Source organism: Myodes glareolus, chromosome 5, assembly GCF_982192425.1.
Source record: "Myodes glareolus chromosome 5, mMyoGla1.1, whole genome shotgun sequence".
Taxonomy (NCBI): Eukaryota; Metazoa; Chordata; class Mammalia; order Rodentia; family Cricetidae; genus Myodes; species Myodes glareolus.
The window spans coordinates 113,874,865-113,893,900 of NC_142030.1; the positions used below are offsets into that span (position 1 = coordinate 113,874,865).

At 38.7% G+C, this 19,036-nt stretch overlaps 1 protein-coding gene across 1 annotated transcript in view; it reads left to right on the top strand.

Annotated features, from left to right (window-relative positions):
• Positions 1–19,036, top strand: part of Phlpp1 (PH domain and leucine rich repeat protein phosphatase 1) — a 204,539-nt gene that overhangs the window by 173,613 nt on the left and 11,890 nt on the right. The window contains exons 13-14 of the mRNA XM_048443747.3: positions 4,217–4,347; positions 11,267–11,371. Coding sequence (XP_048299704.3) covers positions 4,217–4,347; positions 11,267–11,371 — 236 coding nt within the window. The remainder of the gene's footprint in view (positions 1–4,216; positions 4,348–11,266; positions 11,372–19,036) is intronic.

Below are 19,036 nucleotides of genomic sequence, written 5' to 3' on the forward strand. Positions count from 1 at the left end.
GTGCCAGGCACCCTATAACAGACCTATAGCCATTATTAAAAAGCATCAACACTAGGAAATTGATCCATTAACACAGGATGCATTTTATTCAATTCAAATTTTGCAATTGATTCCATATATCAGGAAATCCAGTATTTGGAGGAATTGAATGCTGTTTGGGAGCATATGAACGTTTAGGAGATAAATATATACTATGTTATAGTATGAATTCTTGTAACTAAATCCAAAATCTATTTGAAAAAAAATCAGTATACTTAGTACATGTCAATTTAGAAGGAAGATTAACTGGGCGGTGGTGGTGAACGACTTTAATCCTAGCACTCGGGAGGCAGAGGTAGGTGGGATCCCTGTGAGTTCCAGGCCAGCTTGGTCTACAGGGCAAGTTCCAGACCAGTGTCCAAAGCTACAGAGAAACTCTTTCTCAAAAAAAAATGTTAATTGCATTTGACTAATTATATCCAAGTGCAACTTTATATAGAGAAGCAGGTCTATACTTTGACTTCTGTGCTTCCACATAGGCTAGGATTGTTCAATCAGGTGGTACCTTACTTCTAGCCAGTTATCTCTCTCCTCTTAGACATTGTTTTTCTGTAGAGTTTTTTCTCCCCAGTAAAATCTCTATAATGTAGACCGGTAGTTCTCAACCTTCCTAATGCTGCAACCCTTTAATATAGTTCCTCATGTGACCCCAACCATAAAATTATTTTTGCTTCTATTTCATAACTGTAATTTTGCTACTGTTATGAATTGTAATGCAAACAACTAACATTCCTGATGGTCTTAGGTGACCCTTAAAGGGTCTTCCAGTGCCCCCGAAGTTGAGAACCACTGATCGCGACCTTGATTCTAACTCAAACTGACAAGCATTTCTGTGGTGTCTTCCAAATTCAAGGTATTTGTACTCACCTGTAAGTCAGGAGGTGTAGGATGTCAGAGAAGGGTTTTCTGCAAACTTGTTCCTGTTCTGGCCAGTTCTTCCTCCCAAGGACCGGCTATTATCACTCCCTGAATCACTGTGCAATCTTCCAGGGTTGACTTTTTCTTCTGTGTTCTTGCATTACTAATCATTTTCTACATTTCTGGTGCAAGTTCAATGGATGAATTTTTTATTAAATTTTTTTCATATAATATATTTTGATTATGCGCTCCCCCAGCTCCTCCAAGTTCTACTCCTCTACCTAGCTAGCTTTATTCTCTCACTCTCTTTCAAACAAAAAATAAAAAATAAGAAACAAAGAGACAACAAAGAAGTAAATAATGAAAAATCCTGTAAGAACAAAAATCAAAGCAGGCAAAAGACCAGTAAGACAAAAAAATGCCACAACAAAGCAAAACTACCATTGAGTTTGTTTTTGTAGGCCAACTACCTCTGGACACATGCCCTTCCCTGGAGTGTTGTAGTGAGGAGGCAAGCAGGCCTGCTTTTCATCACGCCCAGCTCCCGCACGGCTAGCTTTACACCCGAAATAACAACACACAATTGTATTCATTTAAACACTGCCTGGCCCATTAGCTCTAGCCTCTTACTAGCTAACTCTCACATCTCAATTAACCCGTTTCTATTAATGTGTGTAGTACCACAAGGCGGTGACTTACCAGGAAGATTCTAACCTACGTTCGTCCATCTTGGGCCGGAGCTTCATGGCGTCTGCCTGCCTCTGCTTTCTTTCTCCCACAGTTCTGTTCTGTCTTCCCCACCTACCTATGTTCTGACCTATCAGGCCAAGCAGTTTTCTTTATTAATTAACCAGTGAAAACAACAGATAGATAGAAGACCCTCTTACATCAGAGTGTGGTTAATATACCCTGGACAGTCCATTAGAGAAAGTGGATGTTTCCTTTGACAACAGGTGTATCACTTGCAAACAGTTTCTTGGGTAGCAGTGGGACCTGATGTCCACTTCTCACTATCAGTACTGGGATGCCATCTGGCTTCAACCTGTACAGGTCTTGTGCCTGATGCCACAGTCTCTGTGAGTTCATATGTTATCAGTCATGTTGGGTCTGAAAAACAGTTTCCTTGGAGTCATCTGTCTACTCTGCCCCTTGTAGTCTCTCCACCTACTATTCTGCATAGCTCCCTGAGCCCTGAGGTGAAGGATTTAATGAAGACATCCATCCCCTTTAGGACTGAGTACTCCAAAGTCTCTCACTCTCTGCACATTGTACAGTTGTGGCTCTCCATGCTTAAATCCCATCTGCAGCAAGAAGCTTCTCTGATGTCAGTTGAGTGAGGCTCTGCTCTATGTGCATAGTAGTGTATACATATGAGAGATATATATGGGACACTGCTCTATGGCTATAGCAGTGTATATATATGGTATATATGAGGCACTGCGCTATAGGTATAGCAGTATATACATATGATACATAGTTATGTCATCAGAAGTCATCTTACTGCTGTGTTCTTTTAGCGAAATAATAATCATAGGCTTTCCCCCAGGCTGGCTTGCTATCTGATTTCAGGTATTGACCACTTAAGCAGTGTCAGGTAAAGATTCCATCTCATGGAGTGGGCCTTAGATCCAATAAAAAAAGTGGTTGGCTACTCCTCCTTTGTCCACTGTTGCACCAGTATCTATGCAGGCAGGTTCCTTTTGTAGATCTCAGGGTTTGTAGCTGGGTGGTACTGATTACCTTTCTCCTCCAGTAGCATGCAGAGTACCTTAATTACCATGAATACTAATCAGTAGAAGCTTTTAGCATCTCTTGTGTTTGATGACATTTCCTTCAGCAATAGCAACTTAGTATCAAGTTGTGAAAAGTAATCAATAGTCTATGATATTTAGGGTTCCTTGGACACCTTTGGCCAATAGACTCAAAAAGATGTAGTCAGTTCCTGTCACTTGAGGTTTCACTTAGTGGCATAAGATGTTTGGTTGCAGCATTGTCTACCCTATTATTTGGTGACTCCATTAGATTTCTTTCATATTTGTATATATTTAGAAGGCTTCTGTAGTACTAGGTTTCCATATGGCTTTTCAAATGCACTTTGATGTTAGTTGTCCCTTCCCACATTCCCTCCTTTACCCTTCTTTCTGTCCCCCTCCCTCATTTAACTCTCCCATCTTAGTTTCCCTTTTACCTTTTTTAAAGTACTATGCTCTTACTTCCCGTTCCTTGGAAGCTTTCCTCCTCTAAACTGGTCCCTTCCTAGGTACCTAATCTCTGTAGTTACTTGGATTGAAGCACAGACATCTAAAGCTTAAAAGCTAACATCCACATGTAAGAGAAAACATACAACATTTGCCTTTTGAGGTCTGGGTTACTTACCTCAGGGTGACTTTTTCTAGCTCCATTCATTTACCTAAAATTTCATAATTTCCTTTTTCTTAACAACTGAATAATTTTCCATTGTGTAAATGTACAATATTTTCATAATTGTTCATCAGTTGATGGATATCTAGGCTATTTCTAGTTTCTGGCAATTATGAATAGAGCAGCAATGAACATGGATGTGCAGGTGTCTCGGTAGTAGGATGTATAGGTCTTTGGGTATATGCCCTAGACTGGTATAGCCGATCGTGAGGTGATCTGTTCCAGGCTCCCTGAGGAACTGACAGGCTTATTTACATTATAGCTGTAGCAGTTTGCAGTCCCAACCATGAGTAGATGTTCTTCCCCATACCCTTACTTCATGAGCCAGCTTTTGTTTTCGCTGACCATTCTGAATGGTATAAGATCTTAAATTAGTTTGGGTTTGCATTTCCCTGAGGGCTAAGAATGTCAAACATTTCTTGAAGTCTTCCTCAACCGTTTGTGTTTTATCTTTTGAAAGCTGTTTAGTCCTATTCCCCATTTTCAAATTTGTTATTTATTTTCTTTATGTCCAGGTTTGTTTTTGTTTTTAGAGTTCTGTGTCTTCCTCTTCTTTTCTTTTGCCTTGAGAAGGTCCTTGGAGTTCATGTTAATGTTGGAATTGTAGTCCTGAAGGCCCAAACAGGCACAGATATAAGTCATGGGAAATTGTTGGTTTTTGTTTTGTTTTTTTTTGTTTGTTTGTTTGTTTGTTTTTGGGTTTTTTGCAATTAATGCTTTATCTTAAATGCAGAGCTAGACTTCAATGGAAAAGATTAATGGTAGAGTCAAAGAAAGTGAAAAGAATTTATGTAGCCAAATCCTTAAATGAGTGAGGCACAGTGGCAGAGCTGCCCTTGTCGTGGGCAGTGCTCGTCTGCAGCCTCTCCAGATCACCTTGTTTCTGTTGTTCCGGCAGTGTGTAGATCTAAGCTGTAATGAGCTGAGCGAAATCACATTACCAGAAAACCTGCCACCTAAACTGCAAGAGCTAGACTTGACTGGTAACCCTCGCCTTGCCCTGGACCACAAAAGCCTGGAGCTGCTGAAGTGAGTATTTACAAAGCACTGAGGCCTCTCAAGTGTTCACTAGTAGTGGAATTTACAACTTGATAAATATTTGAAACAGGAAGATTCTTTTGACTTAGTAGCCATATACAGAGCTGGACAGAACACTGAAGGATGGTATTATTCAAGATGGGAACATAAATCCCGATGGTTCCTGGTTACATGATTGTGACACCTAATGCAGATGTAACCAAAAGATTTTGAACCAGGTAGGTGATGTGAAGGAAGCTGTTACAAACTCAAATCTGGATTCTCTGAGGAAAAGAAAATGGGAAGTGTGGGATAGTTACAGTTAGGTCCTGCAGAAGTTTTCTTCCCTTTGAAAGAGTTAATGGCAAATGTTGATAAAGTGTAATGAGTTGAAGTATAAAGTAGCATCAGTAGAAAAGGTGCCACTGTGTGAATATTCATCACAGAACTCCATATATTTATGATATAATTATATTGGCTTTACAAATATAACCATTAACACTCTGATATCAAGCTGTAGTAGTAATCAGATGGGTCTTTACAATATAGTATTAAACAAAAAAACTTCCAAAAACTTTGTACACACATCATCCCATGTTTTGCAAATTAAACATGTGTGCATTGTACATGTGACTATCTGCATATACCTGAAACACACCCTAAAGGATAGGTAACAAATAGTAAGAGTATTCTCCTGTAAGGTGTAGGATTATGTGAGTGGTGGCCCAGTGTAGTTATTATTTCTGCCATATGTTCCTATACACTGATGGGTGGGGTTTTTTCATAAGTCATCTGCCATATTTTAGGAGAAAGCTGAAAAGATAAGAATTTGGGGAATGATTTTAATATATTTGTAAACTATAGATTTATTTTTTATGTCAGAAAGGATTAAGAAAGTCTCAATAAAAGAAGTCAGTATATGTAGACCAGTGTACACACACACATGCTTATATTAATTTCTACAACTACTAAAAGTAAATCTAAAAGACAGATGACAGTTGGGAAGAAATACTGGAAAAACTAAAGCATTAGTGCTGTTAGCAGAAATCATTCTTATATGCCTGGAAGAAATACTCCTTTTGGACTGGAGAGATAGTTCAATGGTCAAGAGTGTATGTTCTTACAGAGGACTCCAGCTCCAGGGATCCAGTGACCTCTTATGTTCTAAGAAGTTACCTGAATATACTGCATGTGCACATACACAAAATTAATTCTAATTAATTTACTTCTAATTCAAATAGAAAATGAACCACGGACATTCAAATTTTTTAAAAAAGAATTATACCCATGCACAAAAAGATGTTCAAGCTTATTAGTATATCAAGAAAGAAGTACTCAGACAATTCAGACTGACTCTTTAAGAGCACCTGGTCTTCTTTAGTACAGCTTTCTTTAAAAGTGACTGACCCATCCTGTATGTCTTTCAAACACTTGCTTAGGTCATTGCTCTGAATACTAAAACTTTGCTTTCCTAATTTTCTCTCCTTTTTCTTCTTTACTCCCAACCTCCAACTTCTCCCCCAGTTCCTTCCAGACATAATCCTACCTCATAATCCCTTGACGTTTTTGAAGTATAAATGACCTGTCCACTCTATACTCTTAGGTGTGGGGTATAATATGAAGGAGTCCTACTTGTTTGTGTTTTCTTTCCTGCCTGCTACCCCACAGCCGGCAAGCCCTAAGGAAAATCACACAGAGGACTTCGTAAGTTATAAAGCTGATTGACCCATTAGGTCAGGCTACTTATTAGCTCTCGTAGCTTATATTAACCCATTATTCTGATCTATGTTTGCCATATGGCTCAGTACCTTTTTCAGTGTGACAGATCACATCCTGCTGCTTTGGAAGTCTGGGCAGGAATGGGCGGAATCAGCTTCTTCCTTCCCAGAATTCTCCAGTTCTCATTGCATCATTTCTACTTCCTGTCTGGTTTTCCTGCCTATACTTCCTGCCTGGCCAATCAGCGTTTATTTAAAATATGATTGACAGTTTACAGACAATTCTTCCACACCAGTGGGGCCATCCACTAGAATGTGATCAGCCTACCACACTCTCAAAGAAAACTAACCCTATCCCCTAGAAGTCATCAACTGTTCATTGATCCTCAGTTCAAATGAGATAATTACCAGGGTAGTTCCAGTAATATTTGGAACAAATATAAAATAACTTGAAAATATCTGTGACATAATTATAAAAATATGCTGAACCACCATAAATGATAGATGCATGATAGATAGGTAGGTAGATAGACAGACAGGTCACAGATGATAGGTAGGTAGATGACAGATAGATTGCTGACAGATAAATGATCCCACAGTAATATTTGCATGAACAAAAACTGTTAAAGTCTCTGCAGTTAGCATGTGTTACTGGAGAGACTGACCTGTGGTGAAGGTGTTGTGCTCTCAGAGTTAAAAAATAATTAGTAAAGATGAATCATAATACTGAAAATGTTGCCTTCTGGTTAGTGTCACAGAGACTGTGTCTTCTTACTAACTGGAGCCTCTCTACACATTACTGTGGTTGGGAATTGATGGGCTTGTTCTGTGGGAACTAGAGTGAGTGAGTACAGGAGCTCTTCTGTGGCCCCAGGTCTTAGGCTCAGTCCCATTCCAGTTGGCAAGATGTTAGGAGTTCATGCTGCCATCTTTTAGGCGACTGTTGAGTTACTTAGTTAAGCTAGAGTGATGAGTGCTTCATTACAAAGGATTGTTGAACAAGGCAGAGACATTGACTTTTTTTTCCTGTAACAATTGGAAAATGGAATTATTTCTCTGAAAATTTTTTGGCCTGTAAAGTCTTTGAAAACGGACCATCAGCTGTCCTTAGAATCAGGAATGTGGCAGAGGTGTGTGACAGATGGAGACAGGAACATGATAATATTTTAAAGGGAGAAAATATAATATAGCATCTATGGAGAGCACATGCCTGTTGGTGGAAGTTTCTGTCCTTCAAGCCACTCTCAAGTAACCACACAGAGGCGTAATATTAATTATAAATGCTTAACCAATAGCTCAAGTTTATTACTAGCTACCTCTTACATTTAGGTTGACCCATATTTCTTATCTACACTTTGCTGCATGGTTTGATGCCTTTTCTAAGTATAGCATGCCCATCTAGCTTCTCTCTGTATCTGCTCCTGACTCTTGACTCCACCCTTCTTTCTCACAGCACTCTCAGTTTGACTGTTCCACCCAACCTTATTCTATTCAGCTATTGGCCAGTCACCTTCTTTATTAAGCTAGTCATAGAACATATATTCACATAGTGTAAAGGAATAGTCCACATTTCTCCCATTTTGTATAATTAAAAAATAAGATATTTTTAATATATAGCAAAACAGATATTAAGAATTACAGTTATAATATTCAGTCCATTTATATTTGACTAGTTTAGAGAAACTACTCTGTAATTTATCTTATCTTTGTGACACTAAAGTTTTATACCTAATTTACATTTGATTGTAACTAAGGGATACTTTGACTATCTAATCTTCAGCTCTGTCAAAGACCCCAAAAAGAGTGAAATGTAAGCTAATGACAGGGACATCTGGTGCCATTGACAGTTACCCTGGGTTCTTCCATAATGTTGGATCATCCAATTTTGGCTTGTGACCGACATTTCTGAGAAGCAGGGAATTTTGAAGGACTGTCCTACCTTGTATTGGCAAAGTTCAGCATTTTCCTTTTTTATGTCCTGCTGGTCCAGTTTGGACAGTCAACAAAACAGCAAGGACAGTTTTTTGCCCAAATAACTAGCTTTTGCCATTAAGAAAATAAACTCCATACTATGTTTCTTTAATGCCCATCATTTTCTTTGAAGTATATTGGCACTGTCAGGAGCAGACTTGACTCACTGTCATGAAAAGCCTTAGGTTGTTGAAAATATTAAATGCCATATTCTGTAGGTCTTTGAAGTATTTGAAGACCATCTATCTAAATATATCTGTCTATGATGTTGAAAGCATACCTGACATGACTATAATTTGATATTATAGATGACTGTTAGTCTGTATTTCTTTATTATATACTACATTTTTAAATGAACTGCGTAAACTCAATACCCTAAACAAGAGTAGAAATATACATACATTATAACAAAATTAACCTTAAATTTGTATCAATAAACCAAAATCCATACAGATGTAAATTTAAGATTAATAGTTGTTTTTTTGGATTCAAGTCAATAATCTACCCCTTTATCTCATCATTTCTATGTCATATCCCCCTTGCTTCCTTTAGAAAGAGATCGTTGAATGTAACTCTATAGCTTAGTTTTTTTTAACTAAGACAAATAACAATTTGTAACTAAACCTCCTTAAATAATAAACACCCATAACCCATCTTTTGGACACGTGGGCCTTGTTCTCTAGACTACTTGTCTGTGGGCAGTAGTGTCTTTGGGGGAACCTTCAGAAAATTGGGATAATAATGAATTCCTGACTAGAGCAGTCTGTAAGGTTGGACCATCTCAGCCAGCAGCCTTGAAGCTGTTTTGGATGCAGAATTTTGAGAAGACTGTAAAAGAGGCATTGTGAAATGCAAGGTCCCCTGAGCCTCAGTTTTCACTGCTGTTTGGTCCCCTTGTTCTGAAAATACATAAACTTTTACAGGTAGCAAACATTTATGTCTTATTATAAGTATAGACTGTGCATTGTACACAAGTCAGCCAAAATTGTTTTTTGTTTTATATTTGAGCCTAAAATATACATCATGTGTCTTGCTCTTCTAGGTTTATTTCTTTATGTTTGTAGCTAGGATTTTCAGTGGGTCTTCCTCAATCAAACCTGATCATCATTAATTTTAAATGAATCCACAGACTTTCATTTCCTGTGGATATGTAAGCATAATCCTTTCCTCAACGTATGTTTTAACTTCCATTTTGAAGTCAAGACATTTTTAAATTATATAGGTTGGTCTAATCCAACAACTCTTATAATCCAGTGTATCTTAGGAGCTATTGCTCCTTCCTCAGCAGTCAAAAAATTTAAAGACAAAACAATAACATACAGTATCTAGACTCTGTGTATTTTTATTTTTACGTGACTTTTTTCTTTTATATTGCTTACTCCCTTTTTAAGGACTTGAGTATTTTAAAACTGTATTTTTTAATCTATGGCTGTATTTACTCTTTCTTTTCTCTCTCCCAAGCTTATGTGTGTTTGTAAACACACTTTAACCTGTTAGAGGGTTTTTTGTCTGAATCTGTCATTATTGTATATCTGTAATCCTTTTCTAACTCCATGAGCCCTTATACTGTTAAGTGGCCTTAGCCTCTGTTTTGCCAACTAGCCCTCTCTCAGGTAATTGCCAGAAGACACTTTTCTGTAATACAGTTGGCATGAAAGACTGTGGGAACCCACCATGTGGCTAATCCCATGGTGCTGGAGCCAGGAGGCGCATCCCTGTGCTATGGCCAGCATGAGAGACACAAGACTAGGAAGCTACTCTTTCCTCCAATTCTGTGTGTCTAGAACTCTTTCCCAAGCTCTTTCGGGTTTTATGTGGATGTAGTTGCCTAACATTTGGGTGCCATTTGTTGTCAAAAGTGTCTGTCTCATAACATACTCCCAAGTGGCCATACAAAAGTTTAACATTAATTATAAATGCTCATCCAATAACTCAGGCTTGTTACTAGCTAACTCTTACATTTAAGTTAACCCATATTTTTTATTTATGCTTTGTCATGTGGCTTAGTACCTTTTCTCAGAGTGGCATGCCCATCTTTCTCTGTGCATTTTCTTGTGACTCTTGACTCCCTTTTGGAATCTTGTGACCTTTCTCCCTCCCAGCATTCCCAGTTTGGCTTTCCTGCCTAGCCTTATTCTGTTCAGCTATATTGGTTAGTCAGCTTCTTTATTAAACCAATTACAGTGGCATATATTCACACGGTGTAAATGAATTTTCCACAATTGCTTTTCTTTTATTGATAAGATCAAAACAGTTGAAAAGATGACTTAATAGCCTACTATGAAATTTAGAATTAATTTTATTAATACCACCTATGTTTTCCAAGTGAGAAAGTGAATAGCTAGTAATTGAGAGTATACTCGTGTTTGGGGGGGTGTGGATGTGGGGGTGTGTGTGGGTGTGCACACCTGAACATGTGCTCAGATGACCTGCTTTGCCACTCTCTGATGTGTGTGTGTGTGTGTGTGTGTGTGTGTGTGTGTGTGTGTGTGTGTGTGTTGGGGGCATGTGCACACCTGAACATATGCTCAGATGACCTCTGCCACACTCATTGAAACTGTAGTTAGGCTGGCATCCAGAAAGCCCCAGAAATCCTCCTATCTCTAGCCCCCTTACCAAACCAGTACAGGGTTACAGATGCTCACAGCCATGCCTGGCCTTTTATGTTTAGTTTTATTTAAGTATGTAATATTCATGTTCATGTGTGTGCATGTGCACTTGGAAACCAGAGGTCAACCTCATTCCTCAAGAGCCATCCACTTTGTTTCTTGAGACAGAGTCTAGGGCTCACCATTAGGTTAGGCTGACTGACCAGGGATCTTGTCTCTGCCTCCTCAATGTTGGGATTACAACTGTTTATGCAGATACTGAGGTCAAAGTCAGGTTCTCAAGCTTGTACTACTACTTTACCAACTAAACCATCTCACTGTTTTCCCAAGTTGTGTTTATGCATGCCAAGACTGAGGGAAGAGTGGACTTGTAGCATACAGTCTGCCAGTCTCTAATTGCTGCTCTAGTGTCACCGTGAAAACTACTCCTTATGCCAGGTGTGTGCCCTTGTTCTCACTGTTAACTTAAAGCCCTGAGGAGCAGGTTCTTGATGCCGATAATACTTCATTCACAGTAGACGCAGCAGAGACTACGGTAAGAGGAAAGTGCCTAACAGTTTTCACTTCTTAGGCAAAGGTGAAAGTTCATACTCCTCTGTTCCTAATCATTCCTGCTGCCTTTTCTCTCCTTAGTAACATCCGCTGCTTCAAGATTGACCAACCTTCAGCAGGAGATGCATCTGGAGCCCCAGCAGTATGGAGTCATGGTTACACTGAAGCATCAGGAGTGAAAAACAAGTATGTTGAGTAGAACTTAGAACCAAAAATGCCTGTGTCTGCTTCCTTCCTTGGGTAGGAGACCTGGTGGCACATATCCTTTTCTACTGTGTTTCTTAGTGTGTGTTTCTCCAGAATGAAGTTCACTCCTCACTGTTTAAACACCAGGCTGGGTACCTGCGCGGCATCACATACTCTTATTTTATGAAAGATGTTGATAGGATATGATGTAACTGACACATATCTATGTAAGACTCCAGTGTTAGCAAAAGGCCTGAGTATTGAAATGTATCTCTCCTCCTTTGAAAAGCCCCTTTATCATTCTGGAAGCCTGTTTACAAGAGAGAAGTAGCTAATTGTGTATACTCAAGATTACTTAGACTGCTGACTGAAATATGCTCGGAACTACACTAGCTTGGCAGCCTTGGTTCTTGATACCCTGTTGCGTCATCTGCTTCTCTTGCCACCAGTAGTAGTTCATTGGAATTTCTTTTTCTATCCTACTTCACCAGTCACTCCTCTCTCCAGTACAAATGTGGATTTTCCCGAGATATAGTCAAGCTAATCAGACTTACTTATTTGTATGAGGAGGTACTGATGACTAGGAAAGCAAAGCCTCCTACAAACTAGAGTAGTCGTAATTTCTTTGGCAAAGATATAAGAACATTGTTGAGAAGAGTGAATGAATAGAACGTGGAAAATGATTCAGTAATAAGCTCATTAAATCTGGGTATAGTTTGAACCAATCAGATAAAACAACAACATTCCCATCCAGGTCTGTAATCCCCAAACTCAGAAGGTGGAGGCAGGGGAACTGAAAAAAATGAACAGACACAAACACCTTCACACCTGCCTCATCACTACCCTAGACCCACTTAATCAGAAAGTTTTAGAGTTTCCAGAGGTATTTCTGAAGTGTCGACACCTGAAAACCACAGGCTTTGAGTGTTCTTCATGGAGCGTGAGAGTGGGGCTGTGCTGCCATGCCGAGTCCTTATCTGGGCATAGGAAGGCCATGGGTCCCTTCCTGCTTACCTGTCGGGAGACTTAGCAGAACACCTAGCAGCCTCTGTTCTGCCTGGGCTCTGGCTCTTCTCACTTAGTGCTATCATTGTATTAGATTGACATATTCTTCAGGACACTTGGGGTGCCTCTGTGGAAGCAGTTACATGTTAGACGAGAGAAACTGTCTTACAAATTCCAGGACGAGGTTGCTTTCTAATTCCAAGACATTTATCATCTACCTGTTTATGTGAGTTAAACAAACAACAATTAATCCTGGTTTTCCTGCATATTATTTTTAACTTAAGGTTGAGAAAAGTATGTAATTGACAAATGTACTGGCCTGTGAGCTACTAGAGTGAACATACCTGCAGACTGCCAGCTGAATCAAAAAAGAGAAAGTAGACAACAACCCCCAAACCTCATTTTATTTACCTCCTTTTGACTCTTTGACGCTGCTAGGACTGTGTTTAGGGGCATTATTTTGAGGGTTTCTTTTTAATTGGATATTTTTTTTAGATGTTCCATGTATGTTATTCCCTTACAAATGAACTAGTCCTTTGAGCCAGGAGCCAGCTGCCTGCTCCCTCAGGGACAGGGAGCATCTCAGTCTCTCCTTGTCTCCATGTGGAAGATGCTTTCTTCTTGTATTGCCTCAGATCCTCAGAACCCAAGTAAGAAGCTGCACTTGAATATTTTGGGTCCTTCTCAGACCAGAGAACATGAAAAGCTTCTATAGAAAAGGAATCTGAGGGACCCCCCCTGTACTTAAAAAACTATATCACTCCATCAAATGGAGGAAAATAGAATTTTAAGATGATTATAAAATTGAACTTTATTTATTGAAGGTCTCTGAAAGAGTTGAAGAATACCTATTTAACTGAAATATATCTCTATACATTAGAAAATCTAACTAACATGGCTACAAACTTTTATAGATTACTATCTATTAACTTATATTTTTAAATTTTACATTATATTTTTAAATGAGCTACACAAACACAATACCTTATTCAAGATCAGAAATACATATACATATAACAAAATTGACCTTAAATTTGTATCAATAAACCAAGATCCATATCAGTACAAGTTATTTGTATCTATATTATACCCCCTTTGAATGTAAACAAACATTTATAGACAATATTTGAGAATATGGGTGTAGTTTTGTCTATACTGTTTCCTGCTGATTGGGAACACTGTTAATTAGATCTTTATGGTGTATCCTATATGCTAGGTTCATCTCAGTCAGCAGTTGGGTGAAGTAATTTTTTGAGAGTGTTTATGGCGACCTTTCAGGGGTGGGGGTTCTTGGTCTATCATACCACACCAGTCTGGAAGAAATCCACAGGTTCTCATCCTCTGTGGAAACGAGAAGAACCTCTTTTCCAAAGCAACATATCCTTAGACTCAAATTTTAAAGTCAAGATATCTTTATAATATACATGCTGGTTTAGTTTAGCAGCCCATACAATGAAATGGCTCTCTGTATTTAGCTCCTTTACAGTCAAAAAAGTCAAAGAAAGCACAATAATATACAGAATTCAGACTTTCTGTGTATATTTCATCTTTACGTGGCTTATTTTTCTCTTTTTAAAACAATTTACTTTTTTTAACTCTCTTTACTCTTTTTCTTCTCTCTCCCAAGCCTACGTACATTTATGCAACACTGTGATCCATTTAGAGATCTTTTATGTCTGAATCTGTCCTTATTGCATTATCTGTAATTCTTTACTGTCTTGAAGAGCTTTTAAAGTGGTCAGCAGCTTGGTTGCAGCTACTCTGAATGCTGGCTCTACCTCTCTCCACTTTCAAACTGGTGGGTGTACCATTGCTGCCAGGTCTTGCACTCAACCTGGAAATATCTCTGTGTATGGCAGCAGGAATCTGCCATGCTCTCCTGCCTGTGTAAGCCTAGTAGATCTGATCCCACTGTCTGAAACCAATAAAAGCAACACATAGACAGAAGGACCTCCCACGCCATATGGCCACATATATGGGGCCTGCACAGGTTCAAACCTCTCAGGTTTCACCTGAGAGGGTGAAGTGGACACAGACTCCCACCCTTAACCAAGAAGCTATCTGCAGTTGATACTCACTTGCCAAGAAAATACTAGTTTTCTCTAATGGGGTCTCAATGGGGATATTAACTACACTTCAAGGTAGACTCCCATGACCAGGAATGGTTGGTCAATACAAAATGAACTCAATGATATTTTTGTTTTAAAAAAATAACATATGTATCTTGTGACTGTAGCTGTGTGGATTTATTTCTGGGTCCGATATTCTGTTCCTTTGTTTCGTGTTTCTGTTTTTTATCAAGACTTTGCTGTTTATCCTACAATAATTAGTTGGGTACTACAATTTTTAACTCAGCATTGTTCATTTGTCCAGGATTGCATAATCTATCCAAGGTCTTTTGTACTGGTATATGAATTTCAAGATTGTTTACTCCAGTTCTATAAAGAATGCTTGGAATGTTGATGGGGATTACATGAAATTATAAATTGCTTTTTGTACTACAGCCATTTCAGGAAACTAATTCTGCAATCCCTGGGTGTGAGTAGTCTTTCCGTCTTGTATTTATCATTCTCTTCAGTGTCTTAAAATTTTGAAGGTAGAATTTTTTTCACTCTTCTGGTAGATATATTCCCATGTGTTTTATTATTATCTGTTTATTTAATATTTTGTTTTTTAAACTATTATGAGCTACTAGCATTTCTCTTGTAGCATCTTGGGAATCTCCTTGGTATACATGTTGATTTTGTGCCTTGCTAACCATTGGCAGTTCTGAGAGTTTTCTTATGGGTTATATTGTCTACAAATAAAGGGGTAGTTTGATACCCCTCTTCTTTTTTGTCTGTATCACTTTTGTTTTTTGTTGTTTTTTTTTTTTTTTTGTCTTATCTTGCTGCTGTAACTAGAGTTGAAGCTCTATATTGAATTTTGGTGGAGAGAATAGAAACCTATCTCATTCCTGATTTTAAAGAACTACTTTGGGTTTTTAAGATACTTTTGACAGAAAGGGTTTGTTCCAGTTTGTGAAGGTCAGTCAGTAGGAACCTGAAGGTGACAGCTGAAACAGAGGCCACAAACTCAACTTACTTTACTGGCTTGCTCTCTGTGGCTCCATCAGCCTGTTTTCTTACACAACCCAGGACCTTCAGGAGCACTACCTACAGTAGGTAGGGACTTCCCACATCAGTCCTTAACCAAGAAAATAGATTTGCCTGCTGGCCAGTCTGATGGAAGAACTTTCTCAGTTGGGCCTCCCTTTTTCTAGATGACCCAAGCTGGTGTCAAGTTTACAAAAAATAAGATAAAAATAACCATGTATGTAGTATAAGAAAATAAATTATTTCTGGTTTGTTCCTTTTTAAAATTTTTTTTTTGTAGATCTGTTTAATTTTATGTGTATGAATGTTTTGCCTGCATGTGTGTTTGTGAACCACATCCATGACTGGTGCATGCAGAGGTCAGAGAAGCTATCAGCTCCCCCTTGGAAGCACAGTTACAAATGACTTTGACTCCCCATGTCAGTGTGGGGAGTTGAACTCAAGTTGAATGCAAGAACAGCAAGTCCTCTCAGCTGCTGAGCTGTCTCTCCAGCACTTTTTCTTTATTTTTGATAATGTCATACATGTATAAAATGAAGTAGGATCATGGCTACCCACCATTTTCCTCTCCAGCTCCCTACATATCTCTCACAATACCTCCCTCAACTTCCTATCTATTGTTATTTCTTTTTATTTATAGGCTATTAAATCCAGTTAGTGCCATCTGTAGGGGAGTGCGCACTGGAGCATGGAAACCTACCAGTGCCAAACCCTTAAAACAGAGTGATGCTCCCTCCCCAACAAGCATCCACTGCGAGTATCTCCTCAGTAGGGGTGGGGCTTGAGACAGTTGATCAAACCAATTGGAGGTGGGTGAGTAGGTGGATAGCATGCCTTGTCAAAGGCTTTTGCTATATAGAAGAAAGATTGTCATATTTTTCTATTTTGACTCTGATATGGTGAACTTCATTGACTTGTTTTTGTTTTTATTATTTATTATTATACTGTCTAAAATAACAATAATCTCATTATATAGTTCTGGCTGGCCTGGAATTCTGTGGTATATCAGACTAGTCTTGAACTAACAGGAATCTGTTGACTGCTTACCTCAAAGGTACTGGGATTAAAGATGTGTGCCACCATACCCTACTCAAGGGTCTCTGTGTGTCTGTCTCTATATAGTGGGTATGTGCACGTGAATGTAGGTGTCGAGTCCAGAGTCATCAGATTCTCCTGGAGCTGCAGTTCTAAGGGTTCTGAGCCACCAGATGTAGTTGGTGACAAGTAAACTCCAGTCATCTCCGAAAGCATTCTTAACTCTCCAATTTTGATTATTTTTAAAATGTTAACTTGGCCTTATATTTTATGATAAATTCTACATGGTTATGATATATTAACACTTTTTATATGCTATGGAGTTGAGTTTGCTGGTAGGTTGTTGAGTATGTATGTGTTCCGAGATGAATATTGATATGTATTTTCTTATGTCTTTGCTGATTTTTGGTGTTACAGTGATGTTGGACTTATAGAATGAGCTGGAAATTTTTTTCAGTTTGAGTTCTCTTTAGTGATTTTACTTCTACTTTCATGTATTGAATGTTTTCTTTATTTCATTCCACTGTGTATTTTCATAGTTCATTTGGGCAGTTTTTTCCCATCCTCTCTAAGGTCCCTTAGCTTGTTCACAGTAGCTATTTTGAAGTTATTGTCTTTTGCTTCATTCCCAGGGCCTATTTAGCAGGGTTGCTGAGCCCTGGTGGGAGCACATGTATTGGCTCTTCTTGTGTCTTTCACTGGTGTCTCAGCATCTGGAGTTAGGATGATTGAAGCAAGTCTAGGTACAGATGTTTGGTGTTGTCTTTGTTGGACTGAAGTTCCATCCCTGGTTTCTGCTTCCCTTTCTGGACCTTAGGAAAGTGTTGTGACTTTGGGTTCTCTGGCATAGAGTGCTTCTGCAGGTTCACGGTGACAGTGTACTAGAGATGGGAAGAAGAAAAGGTTGAGAATGGCTATGGGAAAAGATAGGTGGTCCTGCCCACACCAAGAGGCAGGGTTCCCAGGGAGTGGAGGTGTTGTGGGAGGAGGGGCTCCTGCTGGTAGGACAGAGAAAGTGTCTGAAGAGGCAGGTGTGATAGGGCGGGTAGGTGGGAGGATCCCTGCAACAGGCTGCTCCAGGGCTGGAGTGGGCGAGACTAGTGAAGGACAGTGGAAGCTAGACTTGGGTCCCAGCTGGGTGTGCCTCTGGGGTTCAGGTAGCAAGTGTTTCTAGGAATCAGTGGCTAGAAGGTGATATGCTGGTGTTTATCTTCTTACTTTTAGCCTATTTGCCTCTGTGTAAATTTAAAATGTTCTTTTTTATAAGTGACATATAGTTAAATCTTGCCCCCCCATTTGATTTTTCTGGTTTTGTTGGGTAGTTTTAGATCTCCTATTTGTATCTAATGAAAATATGTTAAGTTTAAATTTCAACTTATTTTTTATTTTTGTTTGCTTTCTTTTAAAAAAAACTTAGTTTTTTTTCATAATTCTTTTGGGTTAAATGTTTTTAACCCATTTTTCATGTTATCTTCCTTGTTTCAGTTGTGTGTGTACCTACATGCATGTGTAAATATATGTGTGTTGTTTACAGTGCGTGTCACTAGGAGTGTGTGTGTGTGTGCTGCTTAGGATATGTGTGTGTTTGTGAGCGTGTGTGTGTGTGTGTTTGTGCGTGTGTGTGCTGTGTAGGGTGTGTGTGTATACTCCTTAGGCTTTATAGTATAATCTTTTATTTATTGTAGCTTAGCTCTAATCCTATATCACTTCATAAAGAATCTTAGGAACATCTCAACTTCTGCCTCTGCCTTTGTGCTGTTGTTTGAACAGCATTTATTGCCTTCATGTGGTAGGTGCCACACTCCCATTGTGGCAGTAAAACATGTCTTTCTCACTTGTTCTTTGTGGTGTACTTCATTATTCTGTAGAGATCAGGTCTCCTTTTGTATTTCTTACAGTGAAATCTTCAGGTGGGAAGTCCTTTTGTTGTACATCTGAAATGTCATCAGTTTTAACTTTCCCAGGCTGTTTTGTGTAGGCGGATTTTTCTGTCCTGCCATCTAGCTCCTAAGTCATGACACAGAGACTTATATTAATTATGAAAACTCGGCTGATATCTTAGACTTGTCCCACTAGCTCTTATAACTTAAATTAACCCATTTCCGTTCATGTACTTGTTGCCATGTGACTCATGGCATTTACCTGTCCTCTTGCATATCTTGTTCCCTCTGTGTCTTGCTGTCCTGCCTATGCTTTCCTGCCTAGCTGATGACCATGTCATTTTTTATTAAACTAATAAGACAGTGCCTTGGCAAAGACACATCTTAACAGTGTACAAAAAGATTGTTCTACAGCATTTCCCCCTTTTTGTCTGATATAAAAGAAAGGATTTAACTCTGACATAGTAAAACTATGTAAAATAAGAACAATTATCAGGTAAGGATTACACTCACAAAGTCCAGTCCTTTTTTTATTTTGTAATTTGGGAGAAAATACTCCATTATTCATTCTATTTTAGTGAGTCCAAAGTTCTTTAACTGATTTGCCTTTTATCATTACTAAGGAAAACTATAACTGTCTTGTCTTTAAC